Source organism: Puntigrus tetrazona, unplaced genomic scaffold (assembly GCF_018831695.1).
Source record: "Puntigrus tetrazona isolate hp1 unplaced genomic scaffold, ASM1883169v1 S000000006, whole genome shotgun sequence".
Taxonomy (NCBI): domain Eukaryota; kingdom Metazoa; phylum Chordata; class Actinopteri; order Cypriniformes; family Cyprinidae; genus Puntigrus; species Puntigrus tetrazona.
The window spans coordinates 178487-201370 of NW_025047686.1; the positions used below are offsets into that span (position 1 = coordinate 178487).

General features: G+C 40.5%; 1 protein-coding gene and 3 long non-coding RNA genes across 4 annotated transcripts; all 4 read right to left on the minus strand.

Moving 5' to 3' along the window:
- Positions 1–2741: 2741 nt before the first annotated feature.
- On the minus strand, positions 2742–3620 carry LOC122332224. The gene is made up of 3 exons (XR_006248463.1): positions 3454–3620; positions 3038–3173; positions 2742–2823 (listed from the first exon to the last, which is right to left on the minus strand). It is a non-coding gene; the product is annotated as an uncharacterized LOC122332224 (long non-coding RNA).
- Positions 3621–11145: 7525 nt separating this feature from the next.
- LOC122332226 lies at positions 11146–11917 on the minus strand. Its single transcript, XR_006248465.1, has 3 exons — positions 11821–11917; positions 11408–11543; positions 11146–11195 (listed from the first exon to the last, which is right to left on the minus strand). It is a non-coding gene; the product is annotated as an uncharacterized LOC122332226 (long non-coding RNA).
- Positions 11918–12062: 145 nt separating this feature from the next.
- On the minus strand, positions 12063–13183 carry LOC122332178 (serine/threonine-protein kinase pim-2-like). The gene is made up of 4 exons (XM_043229482.1): positions 13096–13183; positions 12763–12857; positions 12564–12614; positions 12063–12479 (listed from the first exon to the last, which is right to left on the minus strand). The coding sequence occupies exons 1-4, from the start codon at positions 13154–13156 to the stop codon at positions 12063–12065; spliced, it is 624 nt and encodes a 207-aa protein (XP_043085417.1). The 5' UTR covers positions 13157–13183.
- Positions 13184–19024: 5841 nt separating this feature from the next.
- On the minus strand, positions 19025–19926 carry LOC122332225. Its single transcript, XR_006248464.1, has 3 exons — positions 19830–19926; positions 19414–19549; positions 19025–19201 (listed from the first exon to the last, which is right to left on the minus strand). It is a non-coding gene; the product is annotated as an uncharacterized LOC122332225 (long non-coding RNA).
- Between the last annotated feature and the right edge of the window lie 2958 nt (positions 19927–22884).

Consider the following 22884-nt stretch of genomic DNA (forward strand, 5'->3'; position numbering starts at 1 on the left):
ATCATTATTTAAACGTTTAATTGAAACCACACTGCTTGAAGCGTTTCTATTTATTCTTTCTGTGTGTGTGTGTGTGTGTGTGTGTGTGTGTGTGTGTGTGTTTTATAAAAATGTTAAATTGTGTCAAAATCAAAATACAGTGTCAACGGTGAAATCCAAATGTATGCTGTATGAGTGAGTATGAGTATGCTGAGTATGCCTTTAAATTTGTAGTATTATGAGTGCTGAAAAAAAATGGGACACACTAAAAGTGCTAGGGCGCATTTAGTTGTTTTGGGTGACTTCAAAACTCTCCAAAACTATAAAGTAAAATGACTTAGAATATAATAATTACAGTAATAGTCAGGGCCACTCTGAATATGGATCATTTAAAAGAACGAGTTAACCTATAAAGCAACATTTTTACAAGTGTTTGAATACAAAGAAATATTGCTAGGTGCTAAGTGAAAGAATGAGATAAGGGAAATCATTTTATGTGTGTTTTAATATAATAAAATGATCCAAGTGCAAGAATGTTTTTTTGCCTTTCATTTTCTCTATAACTGTACAGTAAAATGACTTGAATAAATAGTCATATTTCAAAATATGAGCTAATCTGCAAAGGAAAGCTTTTCCTTTGTTTACATATATAATTACATACTTAAAAACGTAACATACTTAACCGCTTAACTACTGTAACAGTAAGTAAGCACGGACTAAATCAGGACTTGAACTCTGTGATTATTCTCCAGGATACATTCTTATTTCCATTTTCAAGTTGTCAAGAAGTTTAAAAATGGAATTGGAATAAGGATTATATTCCAGCTGAAACGGAGTATCTCGGGTTAATCGTCTTTCTGGTTTAAATGTAGTTTAAATGGATGTTCTCCTTTTTCCCAGCATTTTGATAAATATGAGTAAATAAGATCACGGATAGGTGCACAGGAATCCATCCAAAGCAGGTTGATGTTCTATGGAGTGAGGTTTAGTAAAACACTCATAGCTCAGTTATGTTCTTCACTGGGTAGCGAGCCCATGGCCAATGATAATGAGAGCTGGCTTGCCAAAGGTTGCTCCATATTATATGCATCAAACGTGTTTCATAACCAAGGTTCATTGTAAGGGTGTTATGGTGGTGGATGCAGTCAAACTGCTGATAGAGATGAAGATGGAGAAACGGCTAGAGAAAAGCCAGGCCATCGAGGACCTCATGCCTGTGTGGCAGGAGGAGCCAAGTTTCTTTTTATAGTGCATTATTGTTGCGTCAGCGCCCACGTGCTATAAAAACGGGAACGTATGCGCTTTTTGAGAACTAAATTGGAGCACGCGAGCTGAGACGTGATTCAAGTACTGGTCTTGAACCAATGCTCCTTGCTGCCGGGCCACCTGAGGGGTTCGTAGAAGTACTTAAACGCTGGAGAAGCTGTGGTAACCGGACACGCTTACCGAATAGTTTTGTTCCCTGCATTGACATAGACTACTCGTATCAGTGGTTGAATCCCAAATTCCTTCGGTCCGTTAAGTGAAGGTCCATAAACTGCACTGCAGTCGCCTTTTTGCTTTAACGGTTGCAGTGCTGTCCTGTTTCCAGACTGTTTTGGTTTAATATTCTTTTTTGGTTTTCCATATGTCCTCATCTTTTGAAGTTGAATTGATTTCTTTTATTTGTTTTCAGTCTTGATCCGTTTATTCGAACTGACTTTCTTTAGTACTCAGTGGAGCTAATTGCGTGACTTATGTGGTCAAGTTGTGTTTTGTTTGTTTTTGATCTTTCTTTTGTGCTTAGTTCTCCTGATTGGTTGTGTAGATAATTCTATTTCATTCTCAAGTGACAAGTTACTGACCTGCCTTCTTTGTGGTGACAGGGCCTGAGCACCGGGGCAGAGAATCTCTTTTAGGTGGTGGTATCTTCCTCACAGCGTGCAGTGATCACCTCCCCATGTGTGAATGTGTGTGTGAGTGTGCCCGTGTGTCTACACAGTGAAATGCAGTGAGTCACCAGCGAGTGGTGTGGTCTGTCCTCCCTAGTTTTGGTAAGCTCCAGCCCGACTTTTAGAAGTGTCTTTTTAGATCCAGCAACCTTCTAGACCATTTTAAATCCTATTTTATCCAAGATTTGTCAATAAAAAGTGTTTCATGACCCACTTCTCTGACTCTTAATTGGTGGTACAGAATCTGTGTTAGCCTGTTTTAGGTGGTTTATTCAATTCTTTGGGTGAAATTCCCATAGTGGCGTAGTCGGAGTGCTAGTCCCTTTCATACTGGGGAAGTTTGATCTTTCCTGCCACCTGATTCCATCACCCTACGCCACACCTGCGCAAAAGTAGAGTTCCCAAAACCTCACTTCCCACATTCTTCTCTCGGCACCTCTAACCTTTCATTTGATTGATTTGAGAATGTTAGAAAATAAAATTTTGGTACAGCACTTAGAAGCTACAGAAATACTTAAATGTTTCCCAGAAGAAACAAGTACAATTTACCCTGATCCTCCAATTCAGAATCATATTAAAAGTAAAAATGTAAATGTATTGTAATTAATTTTTCGCGGTGTTCCGATAGGAAAATGATTCCTATTGTCAAGTAACATCAAAAGGTAAAAGCAGTGGACTGATGAAAAGATTAATGTACCAGCATAAAGTTCAGAAATGAATCTCACGAAACGTCTTCAAACTGTCATGGTGTTTTTATATCAAAAAAACATAAAAGTCCTTTCAGAGGCTGACAGGTGGAGCGTCTAGGCTTTTGGGACCGAGTCCGAGTTCCCGGCTCATATCCAGCACTTCTCTCGTCTGTCGCTCTGATAACATCCCCTTCCAGCGCAGCAGACCGGACACATACTGATCACTGAAAAACAGAGAAGAAGACTTCACCGCACTGTCTGAAGAAAACCAAACTAATGCTAATACTGATTTAAGTACCTCTCCTGAGGGAAATCTCTGAACAAATCACAACAGGTAACCTGCAGTGCTTCTACATCACTGCAAACCAAAACTTCACCCAATCTCCGAAGGAGAGCGGTTCCTCTGGTCGCTTGAAAATGACTGTTACACTGTCTCACCTCCGATGTTTCAGCCCTCTGACTCAATCCTCCCTTCATTTTTTTGTTTTAAACCAGTCATGCTGCAAGAGCTGCTCCAAGGTCGGCCTTTCAGTAGGGTCACGGGCTAGGCACTGGACAATCACATCACGGCATTCTGTTTTTTAGGAGAGAGCTGGTTAGTCGTGACCATGTGACATTTGGGTTGGCATGTATGGAATCAGCTTCTGAAACGAGGTTTATTTAAGGTTAAAAGAATTTATACTTATTCTAAACTTATATCTCTGAACGCATATCCTAACCTCTAACATCAGTTGGTAAATACTAAAGTCTGTGCTTTACTAGACAAGACATCTCTACCATTGTCTGTGCAGAAGCTGTGTGTGTGTGTGTGTGTGTGTGTGTGTGTGGGTGTGTGATCAGTGCTGTTCTCTCACCTTTGGATAAATGTGGGTTTGCAAACCTAACTTCGGCTTCCATGATTTCCTTTATATCACGAAATGGAGGACACACGTTCATCATCTCATACAACAAGACTCCAAGAGCCCAGACGTTTGTAGAGACGGCATGGAATCTGCCACTGATGATGAGTTCAGGCGGCACGTAATCCATTATTCCTGTAAGCAAGACATTTTCAGCATGAAGCAATTCTTAAAGTATCACACGATCAATGATAAGTCACTAAATGTTGGTTTGCACACAAAATGCCAGCTCACCTCTATACTGCATGCTATCGTAGCCATCGCTACTAAACAGTTGACCGCAGCCAAAGTCTATTAGCTTGAGCTCCAAAGTGTGTTTTCTCAACAAGAAATTGTCTGGATGAATGTCATTGTGAAAAACACCGCGCTTGATGCAGTGCTGCACTGCTCGCACCGCCTGACACATGATGCGTCGTGCTGTGGTCTCATTCATGCTGGGATTGTCGTTGATGAAGTCCAACAAGCTCTCTTGAGGATCTGGATACTCCATAATGAGCGTGAACTCTTTAGGGTCTTCAAACCACTCATACAGTTGTATGATGAGGGGACTTATTTTTCCTTGCCTCATCACTAGCATCAGTGCAACTTCATTAAATAGAGGTTCAGGATGCAGGTCCTACAGAAAACACGCAACTAACTGTTAGTTTGGTAACTCAACTTAAACCTTAAACAACTTAAAACCTATGTTTTGCCAGCTTACAGTTTGAAGATACTGATTCCGTGTAGACTTTTCAATATATTTGATGGCAACCTACAAAAAAACACACAGTTGAGCATATTTAACACCAAACCTTAACCTAACCATGAAGAATTGAGAACTATAGAATAAACTACAGGTCCTTTAACTTTTTAAGACACTTTCTTCAGGTTTGAATGTGAGAGCAAAATGTTTGTCTACCTTTTTGCCATCAGAAATACGGATTCCCTCATACACCTTGCCATAGCCTCCTTCTCCAATAATCCTTTTTACCATATAGCGAGAGTGAAAGGATTCTAGAAAAAAAACAACAACAACAACAACACACATACACGTAAAAACACACAGAACATATTATATTTTGTGCTAAATAATATATTGTACAATGTGTTAAAAGTTGTAAAAGCTTGCTAGATAATTTAAAGTTGCATAAAATGCTTCAAGTAGTATAACACAATTTTTTTTATATATTTACTTACAAAGTTACATGCATACATCTTTTAGTTCAAATTGAAAAATGACCACAGATTTACCAGTAGATGGGACGCAGTCTGAGGACCCGACTTTGTTCTGGCAGCTGAAGAGCCGCTTCATAGTCTTCCACACTCCCTTGAAGAAAGAGCGGATTCTTCTCTTCTTCCCCGTTCTTTTGTAACTAAGACCAACCAATTTGACAACAACAACAACTATTAAAGACACGGCTGAACTTTTTTTTTTTTTTTTTTACTGTTATAGCTACATGAATGTCCCTGTTTGCAGTTTTATTCTCACCTGAAGATTCCACTTTCAGTCTCTCTATTCTGTCCTCAGAGACAACGTTAGGTGTAGAGTCGTCTAATCTGGATGCTGACTTGGGTTTTGGGCAAGCTGAAGGCCCTGCTGGCTCAACAGGCACTTCACCTGGAAGTGTAAAGTGAAACTGTTCTTGGCAGCTATCCGAATTGGATGAAGCGGCATCGCTCCCCCCTTCCTGACGAGCCACAGTTCCTCTCTTAATGATGAACGTGCCAGCAGAGCTTGGCCAGGGTGTATCCTGCCTGCTGAGGCTCAGCAGCTCCAGTCTCTCCACATTGTCCTTAGAGATGGACAAATTGACGTCCGGTGCAGAGCTGTCAAACTGTGGGTCCAGCTGCAGTAGATGGTCCACTGTCTTCTTGGAGCAGAAGGAAGCTTCACGGCCTCACGTACTTTCTTAAAGAAAGACGAAATTGGGTTTTCTTCCTCTTGCTGTCACCTTTTTCTGACCCTAAGAGGAACAGATAGAAAAACACTATTAGCCACACATATGACCCAAGGACATCATCATCAACTAAAAACACTTTTTCCACTGAATTTGAGGATGCGCCTTAAAACATAATTGTAACACTCACCTTTTGAGCTCTCCTCTACAGGAGGAGCCTCCATGACCCTCTCCTTAGAGATGGACGTGTTGTCCGGTGTAGACATTGTATGTCTGTATCTGCAGTTCTGAACTTTGTGTAGATTCGACGGTCTGTACACTTTAGTTCAGAAGTCTGCACACTGTAGCTCAGAATCGATATCTGCACACTTTTCTTCAAGATCGAGATACGAGCAAATGTCTCTGAAGCTAGACTAACTCACAGCAGTCTCTGTATTTGCGAGTTCACTCCACTCCAAAAACTTTTCGCATAAGTCTGTCGTATCGCAATTTGCATAATGGATTCGAACGATTCGAATGATTCGAATGCCCCGACGCGCATTTTTTAAGCAATGTTTACCTTTAAAATACGAGTCTCGAGGGCCTAGAATATGAGCGAACGTACAAACTAATTTTTGAGACTATATTAAAAAACGGATGGTAAACTGACTAAAACTGTCGAGTTTATTCAGTAGAAAAGATTAAATGACATAATCCCCTGTTAAGGCGAATATCACCTGTAACCATAGTCACGGTGACGTTCAAGTAAATGTAAAATGGCGGCCTTACCTTGATAGCAAAATACACTTGGATCAGTTCAGACGCGCGAATAAGTCGTAACGTTACGCGCTTTTATCTCCTAATGGAAGCGAAAACCTCAAGAAAAAAAACTTAATTGGGATAGTTTGGAATATGGGAATGGTTTTGCAGACCTGGTGCAGCAGGCGTGTGTTTAAAATTATTTTGCGATTCCACTCGCCATAACCATATTTGGGGTTTCCTGCCGCCACGCACGAGACGTTGATTCGTTGATTCAATTAAGGCCGCGTTTCATGGAACAGATACATTTACAAATACAGGACAATATTACATAATTAACTTGTGTTTTCTGTTGGCTAAATTTTATATTCATAAACAAAAGTTTACTTGCTCTAAACCTTTGTTTTCTTTGTTTAAAATTGATTTGGACAAATATATGGAAACTATAAATAACTCTATAAATGTGAAAGCTATGAAAACAATATCCCTGCATTCATCCTTTGTGTCTTAAGATTTTTTTTTTTTTTTTTGGGGTGTTTTGGGGTAAAATTGTATCTATGTTATAACTTTTTGTACTGTGTAAATCTATGTTTTGAAAACCATTCAGATGTGGTCGTGTAACAAGCATAAACCAGCATCTCAGCTTTAAAACACACCTAACCAGCATATGCTGCTTTTATCAGCAGAGAAAACAGCCACGACAATTAAATATCTTGGAAAACTAATAGGCTTTTTAATTCAGTACTATGATTTAACTTATAGTTATTATTAACACCATTCCAGTTGTCTGTATTGGGCAGAGTTTTATGTCATTAGTATACTAAGTCATTGGACTCTGTTTTAATCATTCTCGGGGGCCTTTAATAAAACCAATCTTTCACGTGAACTGCCAAAATTCAGACAGCATGTTACTTGTCCAACCAGAGACAGTAATATACTGGATCACTGTTACACAGTAATAAAGGATGCGACTTTCTGATCACTGCTTGGTTCATCTCGTACCGACCTACAGGCGGAAGCTGAAATCGGCTAAACCTCACTGGTTGGACTGTTTTTGAAGCCGCTGCCAAAGATCTCAACGAGCTTGCAGAGACTGGAACATCATATATCAGTTTCTGTGAGGACATGTGCCTTTCTGCCAGGACTTATTTCATTTCTAACAACGACAAACCATGGTTCGCTGCAAAAGTCTTGTATAAATGGGCCAAATACACGCTGGAAAAGGAGATCAGAGTGGCAAAGAGGAATTATTCGAACAGCTTCAGACTCAGTTCTCCTCAAGGGACACAGCTTCTGTGTGGAAAGGTCTGAAAGACATCACCAACTACAAGACACCATCCCCCAGCACTGTGGCAAAGTTTTGGAGTTTTACTGCAGGTCTGAAAAGACACCATTCTCACCTACTGCAGTCCCCGCTCCCCCACACCTGCCTGTCAACCGTGTGTATTCAGGTATTCAGAAAAACAAAAGAAGAAAGGCGCCGGGCCCAGGCGGCGTGACTGAAATCTGTGCTGACCAATTGGCCCCCATCTTCACACAGATCTTCAACAGATCACTGGAGCTGTGTGTAGTCCCTTCATGCCATAGACGCGCCGCCATCCCATCATCCCCATCCCAAAGAAACCCCAAATTACTGGATTTAATTGGATTGCAGACCTGTGGCCCTAATGTCTGTGGTCAAGAAATCATTTGACAAACTGGTCTTGGGTTATCAAAGGACTTTTACGGGACCCCTGCAGTTTGCCTACAGAGCAAACAGGTCAGGGGATGATGCACTCAATATGGGTCTGCATTATGTTTTGCAACACCTAGGCAGATGGAGGGATTGTGGGATCTCTACAAAATAAATGTGTGCAGACTCGGGAAAACCACTGGATCACAGTAATTTTTTATTGGTGAAAATCAACTTACTGTGTATGACAGTAAAAAAAGAACATTTTTATGTTCTTCAAAAATAAAGCAGCAATCCATTGCATTGTGTTGTGTTTTCTGTAGCCTTTGCGTATGCTCTATGCAAGGGTCATCCATTGGCATGTTTAATGAAGGCAGGCTGATTGTATGCTTCATCAACAAAAACACCATCACAATCAGCACATTACAAACAGTGGTATATCCTAATGTGTAGATATACCCAAAACTGTAATTGGGACTGATCAGGTCTGGCAAACATGCCACTGATGGACACTACATGAGTAGCATTTCTTAAAACAAACTGAAAAAAAAAAACGGCAAGATTGCGCAATAAGAAAAAGCTTTATTATTTAACGTTCGTTATTTAAAGCGTTTAATTGAAACCACACTGCTTGAACGTTTCTATTTATTCTTTGTGTGTGTGTGTGTGTGTGTGTGTGTGTGTGTGTGTGTTTATAAAAATGTTAAATTGTGTCAAAATCAAAATACAGTGTCAACGGTGAAATCCAAATGTATGCTGTATGAGTGAGTATGAGTATGCTGAGTATGCCTTTAAATTTGTAGTATTATGAGTGCTGAAAAAATGGGACACACTAAAAGTGCTAGGACGCTAGGATTTAGTTGTTTTGGGTGACTTCAAAACTCTCCAAAACTATAAAGTAAAATGACTTAGAATATAATAATTACAGTAATAGTCAGGGCCACTCTGAATATGGATCATTTAAAAGAACGAGTTAACCTATAAAGCAACATTTTTACAAGTGTTTGAATACGAAGAAATATTGCTAGGTGCTAAGTGAAAGAATGAGATAAGGGAAATCATTTTATGTGTGTTTTAATATAATAAAATGATCCAAGTGCAAGAATTTTTTTGCCTTTCATTTTCTCTATAACTGTACAGTAAAATGACTTGAATAAATAGTCATATTTCAAAATATGAGCTAATCTGCAAAGGAAAGCTTTTTCCTTTGTTTACATATATAATTACATACTTAAAAACGTAACATACTTAACCGCTTAACTACTGTAACAGTAAGTAAGCACGGACTAAATCAGGACTTGAACTCTGTGATTATTCTCCAGGATACATTCTTATTTCCATTTTCAAGTTGTCAAGAAGTTTAAAAATGGAATTGGAATAAGGATTATATTCAGCTGAAACGGAGTATCTCGGGTTAATCGTCTTTCTGGTTTAAATGTAGTTTAAATGGATGTTCTCCTTTTTCCCAGCATTTTGATAAATATGAGTAAATAAGATCACGGATAGGTGCACAGGAATCCATCCAAAGCAGGTTGATGTTCTATGGAGTGAGGTTTAGTAAAACACTCATAGCTCAGTTATGTTCTTCACTGGGTAGCGAGCCCATGGCCAATGATAATGAGAGCTGGCTTGCCAAAGGTTGCTCCATATTATATGCATCAAACGTGTTTCATAACCAAGGTTCATTGTAAGGGGTGTTATGGTGGTGGATGCAGTCAAACTGCTGATAGAGATGAAGATGGAGAAGCGGCTAGAGAAAAGCCAGGCCATCGAGGACCTCATGCCTGTGTGGCAGGAGGAGCCAAGTTTCTTTTATAGTGCATTATTGTTGCGTCAGCGCCACGTGCTATAAAAGCGGGAGCGTATGCGCTTTTTGAGAACTAAATTGGAGCACGCGAGCTGAGGCGTGATTCAAGTACTGGTCTTGAACCAATGCTCCTTGCTGCCGGGCCACCTGGGGGGTTCGTAGAAGTACTTAAAGCGCTGGAGAAGCTGTGGTAACCGGACACGCTTACCGAATAGTTTTGTTCCTGCATTGACATAGACTACTCGTATCAGTGGTTGAATCCCAAATTCCTTCGGTCCGTTAAGTGAAGGTCCATAAACTGCACTGCAGTCGCCTTTTTGCTTTAACGGTTGCAGTGCTGTCCTGTTTCCAGACTGTTTTGGTTTAATATTCTTTTTGGTTTTCCATATGTCCTCATCTTTTGAAGTTGAATTGATTTCTTTTATTTGTTTTCAGTCTTGATCCGTTTATTGAACTGACTTTCTTTAGTACTCAGTGGAGCTAATTGCGTGACTTATGTGGTCAAGTTGTGTTTTGTTTGTTTTTTGATCTTTCTTTTGTGCTTAGTTCTCCTGATTGGTTGTGTAGATAATTCTATTTCATTCTCAAGTGACAAGTTACTGACCTGCCTTCTTTGTGGTGACAGGGCCTGAGCACCGGGGCAGAGAATCTCTTTTAGGTGGTGGTATCTTCCTCACAGCGTGCAGTGATCACCTCCCCATGTGTGAATGTGTGTGTGTGAGTGTGCCCGTGTGTCTACACAGTGAAATGCAGTGAGTCACCAGCGAGTGGTGTGGTCTGTCCTCCCTAGTTTTGGTAAGCTCCAGCCCGACTTTTAGAAGTGTCTTTTTTAGATCCAGCAACCTTCTAGACCATTTTAAATCCTATTTTATCCAAGATTTGTCAATAAAAAGTGTTTCATGACCCACTTCTCTGACTCTTAATTGGTGGTACGAATCTGTGTTAGCCTGTTTTAGGTGGTTTATTCAATTCTTTGGGTGAAATTCCCATAGTGGCGTAGTCGGAGTGCTAGTCCCCTTTCATACTGGGGAAGTTTGATCTTTCCTGCCACCTGATTCCATCACCCTACGCCACACCTGCGCAAAAGTAGAGTTCCCAAAACCTCACTTCCCACATTCTTCTCTCGGCACCTCTAACCTTTCATTTGATTGATTTGAGAATGTTAGAAAATAAAATTTTGGTACAGCACTTAGAAGCTACAGAAATACTTAAATGTTTCCCAGAAGAAACAAGTACAATTTACCCTGATCCTCCAATTCAGAATCATATTAAAAGTAAAAATGTAAATGTATTGTAATTAATTTTTCGCGGTGTTCCGATAGGAAAATGATTCCTATTGTCAAGTAACATCAAAAGGTAAAAGCAGTGGACTGATGAAAAGATTAATGTACCAGCATAAAGTTCAGAAATGAATCTCACGAAACGTCTTCAAACTGTCATGGTGTTTTATATCAAAAAAACATAAAAGTCCTTTCAGAGGCTGACAGGTGGAGCGTCTAGGCTTTAGACCGAGTCCGAGTTTCGGCTCATATCCAGCACTTCTCTCGTCTGTCGCTCTGATAACATCCCCTTCCAGCGCAGCAGACCGGACACATACTGATCACTGAAAAAACAGAAGAAGACTTCACCGCACTGTCTGAAGAAAACCAAACTAATGCTAATACTGATTTAAGTACCTCTCCTGAGGGAAATCTCTGAACAAATCACAACAGGTAACCTGCAGTGCTTCTACATCACTGCAAACCAAAACTTCACCCAATCTCCGAAGGAGACGGTTCCTCTGGTCGCTTGAAAATGACTGTTACACTGTCTCACCTCCGATGTTTCAGCCCTCTGACTCAATCCTCCCTTCATTTTTTTGTTTTAAACCAGTCATGCTGCAAGAGCTGCTCCAAGGTCGGCCTTTCAGTAGGGTCACGGGCTAGGCACTGGACAATCACATCACGGCATTCTGTTTTTTAGGAGAGAGCTGGTTAGTCGTGACCATGTGACATTTGGGTTGGCATGTATGGAATCAGCTTCTGAAACGAGGTTTATTTAAGGTTAAAAGAATTTATACTTATTCTAAACTTATATCTCTGACGCATATCCTAACCTCTAACATCAGTTGGTAAATACTAAAGTCTGTGCTTTACTAGACAAGACATCTCTACCATTGTCTGTGCAGAAGCTGTGTGTGTGTGTGTGTGTGTGTGTGTGTGGGTGTGTGATCAGTGCTGTTCTCTCACCTTTGGATAAATGTGGGTTTGCAAACCTAACTTCGGCTTCCATGATTTCCTTTATATCACGAAATGGAGGACACACGTTCATCATCTCATACAACAAGACTCCAAGAGCCCAGACGTTTGTAGAGCGGCATGGAATCTGCCACTGATGATGAGTTCAGGCGCACGTAATCCATTATTCCTGTAAGCAAGACATTTTCAGCATGAAGCAATTCTTAAAGTATCACACGATCAATGATAAGTCACTAAATGTTGGTTTGCACACAAAATGCCAGCTCACCTCTATACTGCATGCTATCGTAGCCATCGCTACTAAACAGTTGACCGCAGCCAAAGTCTATTAGCTTGAGCTCCAAAGTGTGTTTTCTCAACAAGAAATTGTCTGGATGAATGTCATTGTGAAAAACACCGCGCTTGATGCAGTGCTGCACTGCTCGCACCGCCTGACACATGATGCGTCGTGCTGTGGTCTCATTCATGCTGGGATTGTCGTTGATGAAGTCCAACAAGCTCTCGCAGGGATCTGGATACTCCATAATGAGCGTGAACTCTTTAGGGTCTTCAAACCACTCATACAGTTGTATGATGAGGGGACTTATTTTTCCTTGCCTCATCACTAGCATCAGTGCAACTTCATTAAATAGAGGTTCAGGATGCAGGTCCTACAGAAAACACGCAACTAACTGTTAGTTTGGTAACTCAACTTAAACCTTAAACAACTTAAAACCTATGTTTTGCCAGCTTACAGTTTGAAGATACTGATTCCGTGTAGACTTTTCAATATATTTGATGGCAACCTACAAAAAAAACACACAGTTGAGCATATTTAACACCAAACCTTAACCTAACCATGAAGAATTGAGAACTATAGAATAAACTACAGGTCCTTTAACTTTTTAAGACACTTTCTTCAGGTTTGAATGTGAGAGCAAAATGTTTGTCTACCTTTTTGCCATCAGAAATACGGATTCCCTCATACACCTTGCCATAGCCTCCTTCTCCAATAATCCTTTTTACCATATAGCGAGAGTGAAAGGATTCTAGAAAAAACAACAACAACAACAACAACACACATACACGTAAAAACACACAGAACATATTATATTTTGTGCTAAATAATATATTGTACAATGTGTTAAAAGTTGTAAAAGCTTGCTAGATAATTTAAAGTTGCATAAAATGCTTCAAGTAGTATAACACAATTTTTTTTATATATTTACTTACAAAGTTACATGCATACATCTTTTAGTTCAAATTGAAAAATGACCACAGATTTACCAGTAGATGGGACGCAGTCTGAGGACCCGACTTTGTTCTGGCAGCTGAAGAGCCGCTTCATAGTCTTCCACACTCCCTTGAAGAAAGAGCGGATTCTTCTCTTCTTCCCCGTTCTTTTGTAACTAAGACCAACCAATTTGACAACAACAACAACTATTAAAGACACGGCTGAACTTTTTTTTTTTTTTTTTTTACTGTTATAGCTACATGAATGTCCCTGTTTGCAGTTTTATTCTCACCTGAAGATTCCACTTTCAGTCTCTCTATTCTGTCCTCAGAGACAACGTTAGGTGTAGAGTCGTCTAATCTGGATGCTGACTTGGGTTTTGGGCAAGCTGAAGGCCCTGCTGGCTCAACAGGCACTTCACCTGGAAGTGTAAAGTGAAACTGTTCTTGGCAGCTATCCGAATGGATGAAGCGGCATCGCTCCCCCTTCCTGACGAGCCACAGTTCCTCTCTTAATGATGAGCGTGCCAGCAGAGCTTGGCCAGGGTGTATCCTGCCTGCTGAGGCTCAGCAGCTCCAGTCTCTCCACATTGTCCTTAGAGATGGACAAATTGGACGTCGGTGCAGAGCTGTCAAACTGTGGGTCCAGCTGCAGTAGATGGTCCACTGTCTTCTTGGAGCAGAAGGGAAGCTTCACGGCCTCACGTACTTTCTTAAAGAAAGACGAAATTGGGTTTTTCTTCCTCTTGCTGTCACCTTTTTCTGACCCTAAGAGGAACAGATAGAAAACACTATTAGCCACACATATGACCCAAGGACATCATCATCAACTAAAAACACTTTTTCCACTGAATTTGAGGATGCGCCTTAAAACATAATTGTAACACTCACCTTTTGAGCTCTCCTCTACAGGAGGAGCCTCCATGACCCTCTCCTTAGAGATGGGCGTGTTGTCCGGTGTAGACATTGTATGTCTGTATCTGCAGTTCTGAACTTTGTGTAGATTCGACGGTCTGTACACTTTAGTTCAGAAGTCTGCACACTGTAGCTCAGAATCGATATCTGCACACTTTTCTTCAAGATGCGAGATACGAGCAAATGTCTCTGAAGCTAGACTAACTCACAGCAGTCTCTGTATTTGCGAGTTCACTCCACTCCAAAACTTTTCGCATAAGTCTGTCGTATCGCAATTTGCATAATGGATTCGAACGATTCGAATGATTCGAATGCCCCGACGCGCATTTTTTAAGCAATGTTTACCTTTAAAATACGAGTCTCGAGGGCCTAGAATATGAGCGAACGTACAAACTAATTTTTGAGACTATATTAAAAAAACGGATGGTAAACTGACTAAAACTGTCGAGTTTATTCAGTAGAAAAGATTAAATGACATAATCCCCTGTTAAGGCGAATATCACCTGTAACCATAGTCACGGTGACGTTCAAGTAAATGTAAAATGGCGGCCTTACCTTGATAGCAAAATACACTTGGATCAGTTCAGGACGCGCGAATAAGTCGTAACGTTACGCGCTTTTATCTCCTAATGGGCGAAAACCTCAAGAAAAAAAACTTAATTGGGATAGTTTGGAATATGGGAATGGTTTTGCAGACCTGGTGCAGCAGGCGTGTGTTTAAAATTATTTTGCGATTCCACTCGCCATAACCATATTTGGGGTTTCCTGCCGCCACGCATGCGAGGCGTTGATTCGTTGATTCAATTAAGGCGCGTTTCATGGAACAGATACATTTACAAATACAGGACAATATTACATAATTAACTTGTGTTTTCTGTTGGCTAAATTTTATATTCATAAACAAAAGTTTACTTGCTCTAAACCTTTGTTTTCTTTGTTTAAAATTGATTTGGACAAATATATGGAAACTATAAATAACTCTATAAATGTGAAAGCTATGAAAACAATATCCCTGCATTCATCCTTTGTGTCTTAAGATTTTTTTTTTTTTGGGGGGGGGGTGTTTTTGGGGTAAAATTGTATCTATGTTATAACTTTTTGTACTGTGTAAATCTATGTTTTGAAAACCATTCAGATGTGGTCGTGTAACAAGCATAAACCAGCATCTCAGCTTTAAAACACACCTAACCAGCATATGCTGCTTTTATCAGCAGAGAAAACAGCCACGACAATTAAATATCTTGGAAAACTAATAGGCTTTTTAATTCAGTACTATGATTTAACTTATAGTTATTATTAACACCATTCCAGTTGTCTGTATTGGGCAGAGTTTTATGTCATTAGTATACTAAGTCATTGGACTCTGTTTTAATCATTCTCGGGGGCCTTTAATAAAACCAATCTTTCACGTGAACTGCCAAAATTCAGACAGCATGTTACTTGTCCAACCAGAGACAGTAATATACTGGATCACTGTTACACAGTAATAAAGGATGCGACTTTCTGATCACTGCTTGGTTCATCTCGTACCGACCTACAGGCGGAAGCTGAAATCGGCTAAACCTCACTGGTTGGACTGTTTTGAAGCCGCTGCCAAAGATCTCAACGAGCTTGCAGAGACTGGAACATCATATATCAGTTTCTGTGAGGACATGTGCCTTTCTGCCAGGACTTATTTCATTTCTAACAACGACAAACCATGGTTCGCTGCAAAAGTCTTGTATAAATGGGCCAAATACACGCTGGAAAAGGAGATCAGAGTGGCAAAGAGGAATTATTCGAACAGCTTCAGACTCAGTTCTCCTCAAGGGACACAGCTTCTGTGTGGAAAGGTCTGAAAGACATCACCAACTACAAGACACCATCCCCAGCACTGTGGCAAAGTTTTTGGAGTTTTACTGCAGGTCTGAAAAGACACCATTCTCACCTACTGCAGTCCCCGCTCCCCCACACCTGCCTGTCAACCGTGTGTATTCAGGTATTCAGAAAAACAAAAAGAAGAAAGGCGCCGGGCCCAGGCGGCGTGACTGAAATCTGTGCTGACCAATTGGCCCCCATCTTCACACAGATCTTCAACAGATCACTGGAGCTGTGTGTAGTCCCTTCATGCCATAGGCGCGCCGCCATCCCATCATCCCCATCCCAAAGAAACCCCAAATTACTGGATTTAATTGGATTGCAGACCTGTGGCCCTAATGTCTGTGGTCAAGAAATCATTTGACAAACTGGTCTTGGGTTATCCAAAGGACTTTACGGGACCCCCTGCAGTTTGCCTACAGAGCAAACAGGTCAGGGGATGATGCACTCAATATGGGTCTGCATTATGTTTTGCAACACCTAGGCAGATGGAGGGATTGTGGGATCTCTACAAAATAAATGTGTGCAGACTGGAAAACCACTGGATCACAGTAATTTTTATTGGTGAAAATCATTATTTAAACGTTTAATTGAAACCACACTGCTTGAACGTTTCTATTTATTCTTTCTGTGTGTGTGTGTGTGTGTGTGTGTGTGTGTGTGTGTGTTTTATAAAAATGTTAAATTGTGTCAAAATCAAAATACAGTGTCAACGGTGAAATCCAAATGTATGCTGTATGAGTGAGTATGAGTATGCTGAGTATGCCTTTAAATTTGTAGTATTATGAGTGCTGAAAAAATGGGACACACTAAAAGTGCTAGGACGCTAGGATTTAGTTGTTTTGGGTGACTTCAAAACTCTCCAAAACTATAAAGTAAAATGACTTAGAATATAATAATTACAGTAATAGTCAGGGCCACTCTGAATATGGATCATTTAAAAGAACGAGTTAACCTATAAAGCAACATTTTTACAAGTGTTTGAATACGAAGAAATATTGCTAGGTGCTAAGTGAAAGAATGAGATAAGGGAAATCATTTTATGTGTGTTTTAATATAATAAAATGATCCAAGTGCAAGAATGTTTTTTTGCCTTTCATTTTCTCTATAACTGTACAGTAAAATGACTTGAATAAATAGTCATATTTCAAAATATGAGCTAATCTGCAAAGGAAAGCTTTTTCCTTTGTTTACATATATAATTACATACTTAAAAGCGTAACATACTTAACCGCTTAACTACTGTAACAGTAAGTAAGCACGGACTCGTCAGGACTTGAACTCTGTGATTATTCTCCAGGATACATTCTTATTTCCATTTTCAAGTTGTCAAGAAGTTTAAAAATGGAATTGGAATAAGGATTATATTCCAGCTGAAACGGAGTATCTCGGGTTAATCGTCTTTCTGGTTTAAATGTAGTTTAAATGGATGTTCTCCTTTTCCCAGCATTTTGATAAATATGAGTAAATAAGATCACGGATAGGTGCACAGGAATCCATCCAAAGCAGGTTGATGTTCTATGGAGTGAGGTTTAGTAAAACACTCATAGCTCAGTTATGTTCTTCACTGGGTAGCGAGCCCATGGCCAATGATAATGAGAGCTGGCTTGCCAAAGGTTGCTCCATATTATATGCATCAAACGTGTTTCATAACCAAGGTTCATTGTAAGGGGTGTTATGGTGGTGGATGCAGTCAAACTGCTGATAGAGATGAAGATGGAGAAACGGCTAGAGAAAAGCCAGGCCATCGAGGACCTCATGCCTGTGTGGCAGGAGGAGCCAAGTTTCTTTTATAGTGCATTATTGTTGCGTCAGCGCCACGTGCTATAAAAACGGAACGTATGCGCTTTTTGAGAACTAAATTGGAGCACGCGAGCTGAGGCGTGATTCAAGTACTGGTCTTGAACCAATGCTCCTTGCTGCGGGCCACCTGAGGGGTTCGTGAGAAGTACTTAAGCGCTGGAGAAGCTGTGGTAACGGACACGCTTACCGAATAGTTTTGTTCCCTGCATTGACATAGACTACTCGTATCAGTGGTTGAATCCCAAATTCCGCCGTCCGTTAAGTGAAGGTCCATAAACTGCACTGCAGTCGCCTTTTTGCTTTAACGGTTGCAGTGCTGTCCTGTTTCCAGACTGTTTTGGTTTAATATTCTTTTTGGTTTTCCATATGTCCTCATCTTTTGAAGTTGAATTGATTTCTTTTATTTGTTTTCAGTCTTGATCCGTTTATTCGAACTGACTTTCTTTAGTACTCAGTGGAGCTAATTGCGTGACTTATGTGGTCAAGTTGTGTTTTGTTTGTTTTTGATCTTTCTTTTGTGCTTAGTTCTCCTGATTGGTTGTGTAGATAATTCTATTTCATTCTCAAGTGACAAGTTACTGACCTGCCTTCTTTGTGGTGACAGGGCCTGAGCACCGGGGCAGAGAATCTCTTTTAGGTGGTGGTATCTTCCTCACAGCGTGCAGTGATCACCTCCCCATGTGTGAATGTGTGTGTGTGAGTGTGCCCGTGTGTCTACACAGTGAAATGCAGTGAGTCACCAGCGAGTGGTGTGGTCTGTCCTCCCTAGTTTTGGTAAGCTCCAGCCCGACTTTTAGAAGTGTCTTTTTAGATCCAGCAACCTTCTAGACCATTTTAAATCCTATTTTATCCAAGATTTGTCAATAAAAAGTGTTTCATGACCCACTTCTCTGACTCTTAATTGGTGGTACGAATCTGTGTTAGCCTGTTTTAGGTGGTTTATTCAATTCTTTGGGTGAAATTCCCATAGTGGCGTAGTCGGAGTGCTAGTCCCCTTTCATACTGGGAAGTTTGATCTTTCCTGCCACCTGATTCCATCACCCTACGCCACACCTGCGCAAAAGTAGAGTTCCCCAAAACCTCACTTCCCACATTCTTCTCTCGGCACCTCTAACCTTTCATTTGATTGATTTGAGAATGTTAGAAAATAAAATTTTGGTACAGCACTTAAGAAGCTACAGAAATACTTAAATGTTTCCCAGAAGAAACAAGTACAATTTACCCTGATCCTCCAATTCAGAATCATATTAAAAGTAAAAATGTAAATGTATTGTAATTAATTTTTCGCCGGTGTTCCGATAGGAAAATGATTCCTATTGTCAAGTAACATCAAAAGGTAAAAGCAGTGGACTGATGAAAAGATTAATGTACCAGCATAAAGTTCAGAAATGAATCTCACGAAACGTCTTCAAACTGTCATGGTGTTTTTATATCAAAAAAACATAAAAGTCCTTTCAGAGGCTGACAGGTGGAGCGTCTAGGCTTTAGACCGAGTCCGAGTTCCCGGCTCATATCCAGCACTTCTCTCGTCTGTCGCTCTGATAACATCCCCTTCCAGCGCAGCAGACCGGACACATACTGATCACTGAAAAACAGAGAAGAAGACTTCACCGCACTGTCTGAAGAAAACCAAACTAATGCTAATACTGATTTAAGTACTCTCCTGAGGGAAATCTCTGAACAAATCACAACAGGTAACCTGCAGTGCTTCTACATCACTGCAAACCAAAACTTCACCCAATCTCCGAAGGAGACGGTTCCTCTGGTCGCTTGAAAATGACTGTTACACTGTCTCACCTCCGATGTTTCAGCCCTCTGACTCAATCCTCCCTTCATTTTTTTGTTTTAAACCAGTCATGCTGCAAGAGCTGCTCCAAGGTCGGCCTTTCAGTAGGGTCACGGGCTAGGCACTGGACAATCACATCACGGCATTCTGTTTTTTAGGAGAGAGCTGGTTAGTCGTGACCATGTGACATTTGGGTTGGCATGTATGGAATCAGCTTCTGAAACGAGGTTTATTTAAGGTTAAAAGAATTTATACTTATTCTAAACTTATATCTCTGAACGCATATCCTAACCTCTAACATCAGTTGGTAAATACTAAAGTCTGTGCTTTACTAGACAAGACATCTCTACCATTGTCTGTGCAGAAGCTGTGTGTGTGTGTGTGTGTGTGTGTGTGTGTGGGTGTGTGATCAGTGCTGTTCTCTCACCTTTGGATAAATGTGGGTTTGCAAACCTAACTTCGGCTTCCATGATTTCCTTTATATCACGAAATGGAGGACACACGTTCATCATCTCATACAACAAGACTCCAAGAGCCCAGACGTTTGTAGAGACGGGCGTGGAATCTGCCACTGATGATGAGTTCAGGCGCACGTAATCCATTATTCCTGTAAGCAAGACATTTTCAGCATGAAGCAATTCTTAAAGTATCACACGATCAATGATAAGTCACTAAATGTTGGTTTGCACACAAAATGCCAGCTCACCTCTATACTGCATGCTATCGTAGCCATCGCTACTAAACAGTTGACCGCAGCCAAAGTCTATTAGCTTGAGCTCCAAAGTGTGTTTTCTCAACAAGAAATTGTCTGGATGAATGTCATTGTGAAAAACACCGCGCTTGATGCAGTGCTGCACTGCTCGCACCGCCTGACACATGATGCGTCGTGCTGTGGTCTCATTCATGCTGGGATTGTCGTTGATGAAGTCCAACAAGCTCTCGCAGGATCTGGATACTCCATAATGAGCGTGAACTCTTTAGGGTCTTCAAACCACTCATACAGTTGTATGATGAGGGGACTTATTTTTCCTTGCCTCATCACTAGCATCAGTGCAACTTCATTAAATAGAGGTTCAGGATGCAGGTCCTACAGAAAACACGCAACTAACTGTTAGTTTGGTAACTCAACTTAAACCTTAAACAACTTAAAACCTATGTTTTGCCAGCTTACAGTTTGAAGATACTGATTCCGTGTAGACTTTTCAATATATTTGATGGCAACCTACAAAAAAAAACACACAGTTGAGCATATTTAACACCAAACCTTAACCTAACCATGAAGAATTGAGAACTATAGAATAAACTACAGGTCCTTTAACTTTTTTAAGACACTTTCTTCAGGTTTGAATGTGAGAGCAAAATGTTTGTCTACCTTTTGCCATCAGAAATACGGATTCCCTCATATACCTTGCCATAGCCTCCTTCTCCAATAATCCTTATTACTTTATAGCGAGAGTGAAAGGATTCTAGAAAAAACAACAACAACAACAACAACAACAACACACATACACGTAAAAACACACAGAACATATTATATTTTGTGCTAAATAATATATTGTACAATGTGTTAAAAGTTGTAAAAGCTTGCTAGATAATTTAAAGTTGCATAAAATGCTTCAAGTAGTATAACACAATTTTTTTTATATATTTACTTACAAAGTTACATGCATACATCTTTTAGTTCAAATTGAAAAATGACCACAGATTTACCAGTAGATGGGACGCAGTCTGAGGACCCGACTTTGTTCTGGCAGCTGAAGAGCCGCTTCATAGTCTTCCACACTCCCTTGAAGAAAGAGCGGATTCTTCTCTTCTTCCCCCGTTCTTTGTAACTAAGACCAACCAATTTGACAACAACAACAACTATTAAAGACACGGCTGAACTTTTTTTTTTTTTTTTTTTTTACTGTTATAGCTACATGAATGTCCCTGTTTGCAGTTTTATTCTCACCTGAAGATTCCACTTTCAGTCTCTCTATTCTGTCCTCAGAGACGACGTTAGGTGTAGAGTCGTCTAATCTGGATGCTGACTTGGGTTTTGGGCAAGCTGAAGGCCCTGCTGGCTCAACAGGCACTTCACCTGGAAGTGTAAAGTGAAACTGTTCTTGGCAGCTATCCGAATTGGATGAAGCGGCATCGCTCCCCCCTTCCTGACGAGCCACAGTTCCTCTCTTAATGATGAACGTGCCAGCAGAGCTTGGCCAGGGTGTATCCTGCCTGCTGAGGCTCAGCAGCTCCAGTCTCTCCACATTGTCCTTAGAGATGGACAAATTGACGTCCGGTGCAGAGCTGTCAAACTGTGGGTCCAGCTGCAGTAGATGGTCCACTGTCTTCTTGGAGCAGAAGGAAGCTTCACGGCCTCACGTACTTTCTTAAAGAAAGACGAAATTGGTTTTTCTTCCTCTTGCTGTCACCTTTTTCTGACCCTAAGAGGAACAGATAGAAAACACTATTAGCCACACATATGACCCAAGGACATCATCATCAACTAAAAACACTTTTTCCACTGAATTTGAGGATGCGCCTTAAAACATAATTGTAACACTCACCTTTTGAGCTCTCCTCTACAGGAGGAGCCTCCATGACCCTCTCCTTAGAGATGGACGTGTTGTCGGTGTAGACATTGTATGTCTGTATCTGCAGTTCTGAACTTTGTGTAGATTCGACGGTCTGTACACTTTAGTTCAGAAGTCTGCACACTGTAGCTCAGAATCGATATCTGCACACTTTTCTTCAAGATGCGAGATACGAGCAAATGTCTCTGAAGCTAGACTAACTCACAGCAGTCTCTGTATTTGCGAGTTCACTCCACTCCAAAAACTTTTCGCATAAGTCTGTCGTATCGCAATTTGCATAATGGATTCGAACCGAATGATTCGAATGCTCCGACGCGCATTTTTTAAGCAATGTTTACCTTTAAAATACGAGTCTCGAGGGCCTAGAATATGAGCGAACGTACAAACTCATTTTTGAGACTATATTAAAAAAACGGATGGTAAACTGACTAAAACTGTCGAGTTTATTCAGTAGAAAAGATTAAACGACATAATCTCCTGTTAAGGCGAATATCACCTGTAACCATAGTCACGGTGACGTTCAAGTAAATGTAAAATGGCGGCCTTACCTTGATAGCAAAATACACTTGGATCAGTTCAGACGCGCGAATAAGTCGTAACGTTACGCGCTTTTATCTCCTAATGGAAGCGAAAACCTCAAGAAAAAACTTAATTGGGATAGTTTGGAATATGGGAATGGTTTTGCAGACCTGGTGCAGCAGGCGTGTGTTTAAAATTATTTTGCGATTCCACTCGCCATAACCATATTTGGGGTTTCCTGCGCCACGCACGCGAGACGTTGATTCGTTGATTCAATTAAGGCCGCGTTTCATGGAACAGATACATTTACAAATACAGGACAATATTACATAATTAACTTGTGTTTTCTGTTGGCTAAATTTTATATTCATAAACAAAAGTTTACTT

Excerpts from the sequence above, each read along its gene's own strand:
- LOC122332178 (XM_043229482.1), bottom strand. The coding sequence starts at position 13,156 with ATGAAGCGGCTCTTCAGCTGCCAGAACAAAGTCGGGTCCTCAGACTGC. Across the intron at positions 12,858-13,095 it reads AGACTGCGTCCCATCTACTG|AATCCTTTCACTCTCGCTAT; the intron begins GTAAATCTGTGG and ends TGTTTTTTCTAG. Across the intron at positions 12,615-12,762 it reads GTATTTCTGATGGCAAAAAG|GTTGCCATCAAATATATTGA; the intron begins GTAGACAAACAT and ends TTTTTTTTGTAG.